The sequence below is a fragment of the Microtus ochrogaster genome, chromosome 18, assembly GCF_000317375.1.
Source record: "Microtus ochrogaster isolate Prairie Vole_2 chromosome 18, MicOch1.0, whole genome shotgun sequence".
Taxonomy (NCBI): Eukaryota; Metazoa; Chordata; class Mammalia; order Rodentia; family Cricetidae; genus Microtus; species Microtus ochrogaster.
The window spans coordinates 3,474,590-3,482,079 of record NC_022020.1 but is presented as its reverse complement, the minus strand read 5'-3'; the positions used below and the strand labels follow the sequence as shown (position 1 = coordinate 3,482,079).

The 7,490-nt window shown below is 42.1% G+C and overlaps 1 protein-coding gene across 1 annotated transcript in view; it reads right to left on the bottom strand.

Annotated features, from left to right (window-relative positions):
* Positions 1 to 275: 275 nt before the first annotated feature.
* Colec12 (collectin subfamily member 12) overlaps positions 276 to 7,490 on the bottom strand; it is a 189,332-nt gene continuing 182,117 nt past the window's right edge. Inside the window, exons 8-10 of the mRNA XM_005355744.3 lie at positions 6,559 to 6,668; positions 2,165 to 2,310; positions 276 to 867 (exon numbers count right to left, since the gene is read on the bottom strand). Coding sequence (XP_005355801.1) covers positions 848 to 867; positions 2,165 to 2,310; positions 6,559 to 6,668 — 276 coding nt within the window. The 3' untranslated portion in view covers positions 276 to 847. The remainder of the gene's footprint in view (positions 868 to 2,164; positions 2,311 to 6,558; positions 6,669 to 7,490) is intronic.

The window sequence follows — 7,490 nt, the reverse complement described above, 5'->3', positions numbered from 1 at the left end:
ACATACACACACATGCACCCACACACATACATACACATGCACACACACATACATACACACACATACACACATGCACCCACACACATACATACACACATACACACACATGCACCCACACACATACACACATACACATACACACACATGCACCCACATGCATACATACACATGCACACACACATACATACACATGCACACACACATACATACACACACATGCACACACACGCACACATACACACACATGCACAGATGAAACATGGACAGATGAAATCTAAAGAGAAACTCCATGAGATTTTATTAGTACCATTATTGTATTCTTTGGCTTTATGTATTATATAGGTAAAATTAAAAAAGGAAAATGATTGTAAGAGGGAAATATTTTGTACAAAAATACAATGTTTTAAAAGCTCTTTAAGTATATTTCATATCATTACTAAAAGGTGGCCTATATATCTGTTCGTCTGCATATTCTTCCTACCTTTGGGATTTCAGAAATGCACGGTTTACACAGAGCCTGGAACTCAACAACCATGATAGTCTTTTTCTGATTGGAGCATTCCACATTCAGGAATATATAATTTTCATAAAATGTATGGTTAATGGCTGAGAAAAATCTATGTGATTTGGTCCATTTGCACACTGGAAATCAATGTATCAACTTGGGGGAGCATTTTAGCTCCCTAGTCCTTGGGTCATAGTGCAGTAGTGTGTCCATTTGTTTTCAATAACTGGTTTCAGTGTTTTCCCCATCCAATCTGGTGAGAAAGTGATGGAATTAGAAAGGAGTCTCCTTCACCTTTTGGAGGCTTCTGAAAACATGTTCCTGCTGTTACATCACACTGTGTTATAATGTGGATGACGGTACTATAAAAGAAAAATAATGATGGGTGTTAATTTGGTTTGAGGAATACATTTTTTTTTATCACTTAAAACAGGAGGAGTCTTTAGGAAAGACATCATTCAAAGAAGAATATTGGGAAGTTTTTCTTCAGATTAAGTAAAAGTTACATTTGAAGGGCCAAGTCTAGGGAGTACTGTTCCCTACTCAACTCGCTCATGAGCAAACAAGATAAACATACAGTGCCTGGTTGTTATCGTCAACTGTAATCCCGTGTTTAGCAATCTGTGCTTCTGCCTGCAGCTAAGGAGACAGTGTGTTCCTTATTTGATTGATATCCCTAGCACTCACACTATTTAAAACATCAAAAGTACTCAGTACCTATCTTGAATGTGTATATGAGTAATTTGAATCCCAGTACTTCCAGAAATAATGTGAACAAAGTCTAATTAGGTTTCTTTTTACCCCTAATTAACAAAATTAGCTTTATTGAACCCTAATGCACAAATTTATGAAGATTACTGATGAAAGTAAACTTCAGTTGACCTTAGCATATTTCTTTCTTTTTAATTTTATTTTTATAATTGAATATGAGTGCTTTGCCAGCAAGTATGTCTTTGCACAACAGGCCTGGTGCCTGCCAAAGCCAGAAGAGGGCATCAGATCCAGTGGAACCATGTGGGTGTGCTAATCAAACCAGGGTCCTGTGCATGAGCCATCTCTATAGTCCCCTTAGTATATTTTCAAAGTTGTGTCATAAGGTCCAAAAATTGCTACCCACATTCTTAGCATTCCTTTCCCATGTCCTTCATCTGCCACCCTGCTCTCAAGAGGGTCATGTAGTAAATGAAGTTTTAGATAGCGTCTTATGAAGCCAAGGCGAATTCCCACAGAATTCTTTGACATAAGCATGTTGAAGACATGCAGACCATAGCCATCCACTGTACTACCACAAAGAATGGCCTATACTAAATGTTCAGTTAAGTACTGTAGATTAGCTGGTTCAATTCAGTTAGGTACTGTAGATTAACTGGTTGAATTCAGTTAAGTACTGTAGATTAACTGGTTGAATTGGTAGGATGTGGATGTCTACATTCCCCAAAAACATTACATTGGAGCCAAACGAATAATTAATAATAATTAATTGGCAATATTGTAAACTGGTGAGTCACTATTTCTCCATGGAGGTTGATAATCCTGCTGCTAAGGCAGCAGAAGTAGGTTGGAAACTCAGACCCGAGAGCATGTATTTAGAGACTTTCTTGCCACCTCTCCCCTTTTACAAGACCCTTTAGCTCCATCATAAGTCATGAGGCTGCTTACCTGCCTCCCTTTCCTTCTCACAGATGAAGTTATTGATTTCATCACACTGGAAGTCATTCCATTGCCCAGCGTAAATCAGCCCAGCACAGTCTTCTCCTGGCCCATGGCCATTGCCCCAGTTGTCTGGCTGTCCAGCTTTCCAGTTTCTTTTAACAAAGCAGAAAAGGGGTGTTATTGACACAGTATGCAGAGGTTTTGTTTGCTCAAGAACACCAGAGGATTGCAAAAGCATAAACCCGAAGCATACCATTTGTTGCGGAATGAACAGGCATCATTTAGAAAGCAGAACACACTTTCATTTACTGTTTGCAGAGGAATGTGAAGTATAGCTTGGCCATAAAGACATCAACCCAGTGAGCCTCATATTACTGCAGAGGGGATGAGTCCTTTGACATAGTGGGATGAATGGCTTTTAGCTTTGTCCAGCAATGTGGATTTCTGGGCATGGATCTATAGTTGAGCAGGGATAATATGTACTCTTGGGATACCTCACACAAATGTATATGCACATAGCTCTTGTGAGACTACACAGGGATTGTGGACATTGGTGTGTCTTGTCTCTGACACGGGTTGGGAAGAGAAAGTGAGAGCATATTGATGCACATTTACAGAAACCACAACCACAAACAACTGGCTGTGGCTGTGGCTCAGCTGGACTTGGCTGACAGCTTCAGAAAACAGTAATTTAATATTACTGAAAATTACTCAAGCATTTCTCTACTTCTTTTGGGAAAGAACTTTTCATTTCACTCATCACACACGGAGATCCCGAGAGATACACTGGAGAGCACGCACATGTGCTGTGGTGTGTGTGAAAGTGAGAGAAGAACTTGAGATACTCAATTCTCTCCTCCCACCATGTGGGCCACAGAAACAAATTCAGGTCATCAGAATTGGTGGCTGTTCTCTTTAATATACATTTTATTCAAGTCCACCAGTAATGATGAAAGGGAACAATTCTGATTTTATTTATATGATTTGATATCTCTGATTCCCAATTGTATAATGATGTATTTGATAGTCTTGATTTTTCAGTTAATTGTAAAAACTGTATGTGTACACACATACATGCATGCATCTACACCCAAATAAACCCATGTGTATGGTTTATTTGGACTAGAGGACCTGCTTAATTCAATTCTCTTGCATTTTCTTTTACACCATTTAAAGTCATATAGGTAAGAAGGGCTGAGAACTTACTAATTTTTTTTTTCTTTCAGTTTTTCGAGACAGGGTTTCTCTGTAGCTTTGGAGCCTGTCCTGGCACTAGCTCTTGTAGACCAGGCTGGCCTCGAACTCACAGAGATCCGCCTGCCTCTGCCTCCTGAGTGCTGGGATTAAAGGCGTGCGCCACCACCGCCCGGCGAGAACTTACTAATTAAACAGAAAGGGAGCCTTTCTCAACTGGGTTCCTCAGATCCTCAGAATTCTTTATAGAGTTATCAAGGATTTCCTTGTGAGTAAAGGCAGCACAAACTCTGTGGTGTCCAGAATAAGTGGGAGACAGTCGTATAGAATGAGCACCTGGGGTAACAGGGCATCTCTGGAAAAGCTAAAATCCCATGGCACAGCCAGAACTATATCGAGAGACACTGTCTCAAAACAAAACAACAAAAGCACTTAAATAATTTCAAAAGGGCATATGCATCTGCTTTGGAGAAAAAGGGTAAAAGGAAAGTTGTGTACTAATTCCCATGCCAGGCAAGGCCTGGGATGGTACCAGAGCCACTAGCTTCTGGTACTAGAGATGTTTAAGATGACTGGTGGCAGTCCTTCCTGTAATTTTGGTAGAACTCAGCCATGAAGCCTCTGGTCCTGGGTTGTTTCTGCTAGGAGACTTTAATGGCCATGTGAACCCCATTTGTTAGAGCCTGCTCAGCCTACCCATTTCTTCTTAAGCCTTAGTGACTTGTTTGTTTCTTGACATGAGTCCATTCTCAGCTTTTGGTTTGTTGTGTACAGTTGTTCATAGTAACGGTTCACAGTGGTCTCCAATGATTGTGGATCTAGAAACCACTGCTAGTGGGAGGAGGAGGGGAGTGGGGAGAATGGTTCCATGCTTGAAGGCTTCATGATGCAAGAAGAGGAGGGCAAAGGGTAATTCAAGTATCCGAGAAAGCATTTATATACGGTTGGGAGACCCTGATATGCTGAAGGCTCTTTCCATTCCTTTTTCTTTTCCCCTGGGACAGGACTTTTCTGTGTAACAGCCCTGGCTAGCCTGGAACTCACTCTGTAGACCAGGCTGGCCAGAACTCACAGAGATCCACCTGCCTCTGCCTCTCCAGTGCTGGGATTAAAGGTGTGCGCCACCACTGCCTGACAAGCCTGCTTCCATTCCTAAGCCATGACAGGGAATATTCTTGTAAGATGCTGTGTGTATCTCTAACTAAGATCCTGCACAATGTACAAATTCTAGGCATAATATTCCCCAACACAGTAGCATTTTACTATAGTAACAATCACGACTGTGTCAACAACAGAAATAACACCAATACCCACAGCCAGTATTTCTCCAGTTCTTCCCAGGTGACAAGCTTTATATTAAATCCCCCCCCCGTGTGTGTTAGGAAATCACATTTAAGCGGTATTAACATAGTCCCTTTGTCAAATTCATTTTATACACGGGGACATGAAGATTTTATGTGACTGAGATAACTCATAGGGTGTCAGGTCCAGGCAGGCCTGAACCCAGTGCTTATCCTGTATCTCCCCTCTGGATGGTACCAGCCCTTTCTCTAGTTTACGCAGTGTTTATTATTATTATTATTATGTCAAACTAAGTTACCCTTTGGTCACTGAAATCTCATAAAATGTCTGCTTAATTTATCCTTACTTTTAGAATTTGATCCTGGGGAGTTTTCCATGTATACATATATTCCTATGGGTGGAAAAGGAGACACAGAGACTTTGTAGTGGCGAGAGTACAGGAGCCCTCATTCCTAGAGGCTCCAGGGTGACTGTGGTTGTGATGTCATACCTCTCAGGAACCAGGGATCAATACTAGTGCTTTCCTCCCCATTTCAAAGTTCTTTCTAGATCCCAGGCAAAGGAGCAAAGGGTCACCTTTGAAAGATGGAGCACTTAGCAATATTCCAGCTCAGTCAATCCCACATGAACCAATAAAGTTTAAGTTTGAATTTCGTAGACAAACTAAATGTTTCTTCACATTTACGGCAGTGAGAAAAATGGGGAGCATCTCTCACCTCATTAGAAAAGATATCCTGACTTTCTTGACTGCCAAAGAAAGAGCTTTGCCTTTTTCCTTACTAACCTCTGCCTCCCAGTCTTCCTCCAAGCGATCACAGCACCCAATTTACACATCAACACGCACAGCTGTGTGGAGTCTTGTATACAGCATCCCTACCACACTGGGTGCTTCCCTGAGTGCCACTGTCTCCCAGAGGCAGGCACAAGAGAGCAGACAGAGAGAAGGCTGGCAGACAAACACAGGTGTACCTACTCAGCTTTGGGGCAGACCTAAAATCCTCAGATGGTCCACTTAGGAATTTGTCCACATTTTACCCCTTTTGGAGATGGCCTTTGATTTTACCTACTTTCTCTCATGTTCTTCATGTGGGGAGATTAAAAGTATAGAACTGTAAGGTACAGTGATGCAGGTCTGAGCTAGCACTTCAGTGCTGAAGGCAGAACATTTTAAGTTCCAGGCCAGTGTGGATCACATATGTAGTAAGACCCTGCTCAGACCTGGCTGTTCCTATACATATTTGAGACTATGTGGCCTCTCTGTCCATCATCTCAGTCCCTGTGCAACTCTTCAGCTACCTCTAGTCTTACCTCAGTGGATAGAGACTACCTCAAACTGGACTCCTCCCCCATGGCACAGTAGCTTCCTGTGATGTGCTGCCATTTGCCTGACTTCTTTGTCTCCAGCAAACTGAAGGCCCCACAGAGATTCCCGTTAATAGGTCCTCTACTTTTTCTCCAAAAGAAGAAGCATGTTTTGAGAAAAGAGGTAAAATTTGAGTCGGTATAGTTTAGTCAGCTTTTAACCTGTCAAGGGTGAACATTATCAGATCCTCTGTGCAGTGCACTTGGATTTCCTATGATTAGGAGATCTACAACCTTGGAGGAGGTCAGAAGCCTAATCAAGGCTGGGACTTCCCAGTACTCATAAAAATGTTTGGGTGAACACTGACATTCAGAAAGGCTTTGGGCTTCATTATCCTTTCTCTTAATACTCAAAGATGACACTTTGTCAGAAGTGCCCTACTTGACAGCATAGTGACTGTCCACCAGGCTTCCCTATTGGGAATGAACAACTAGTACCAGCAACATAGGCCCTTGAGAGGATGGGATGGGTAACAGGTCATTAAGGGAGAAGTAGGAAATCAGGAAAGAGTGAACACAGTGTAGGAGTTCTCCGAGCTCACTTGTAGTCAGGAGGCGTCCCATCCAGCCATGTCCACTCGCCCTCCCGCTCAGAGTCTGTGAGGCCGATCCAGTGGCCGTCTCTCCCCACTGTCTGCTTTCTTATCCATTGCTGAAAGAGAAGTCAGGAAGGTTTCTTTATTGTTAGCCCACACAAAGAAACTCTTGTTTTTTTTGGTAAAATTGACAAAAGGCAGTTCTCAGAGTTTTTAATACCCCTTGCAGTACATTTTGTATTATGTTTATTTTGTGGGCACTGTTTTCAGGGGCTTTGACCTTCTGGGTCAGGTTTAACAAGTGATAGTAATGTTCTTAGAGTTTCTAAGGATGACTGCTGAGTGTCCTGTTTCCCAGCAACCACCCATCCATGAGCTTCTACCAAAACTGATGTATCAAAGACAAGTTGCTGAGCAGTTGTTTGGGCCCTGGTCCAACTGCTGATTTTCTTATGCTTCCTCAGTTACTAAAAAAAAAAACAAAAAAAAAAAAAAACAACAGATTTCAGGGTTGTGTCTGATGGAGATGGTTGTCAGTCAAGTCTTAGCTCTTCTTTTGCCTTTTGCCTTGTGAGAAGAAGCAGTGTACACGCCTATATTACCATCTTGAGGAATGGATTCAGGGAGACAGTCATAGGTTGTAGGCCAGTTTGGCTTATACTACAAATTTGAGACCAGCTAGGATAACATAGCAAGGCTTTGTTTTAAAAAAACCAAGGGGGAGAGGATGGCAATTATAAGGTTTATATTGCAGGGTTGTTATGAGGTTTAAAAGGGGGACTTGCACACAACAGGGGCTTAATAAAGGGCCACTATCATTGTCACACACAGGCCTTTACCAATTTCTGAATCAACAAATCTGGTTTGTGGCCCTCACCACAAGCCAGCTCTCTCCTCTCTCTCTCTCTCTCCTCTCTCTCCTCTCTCCTCCCTCCTCC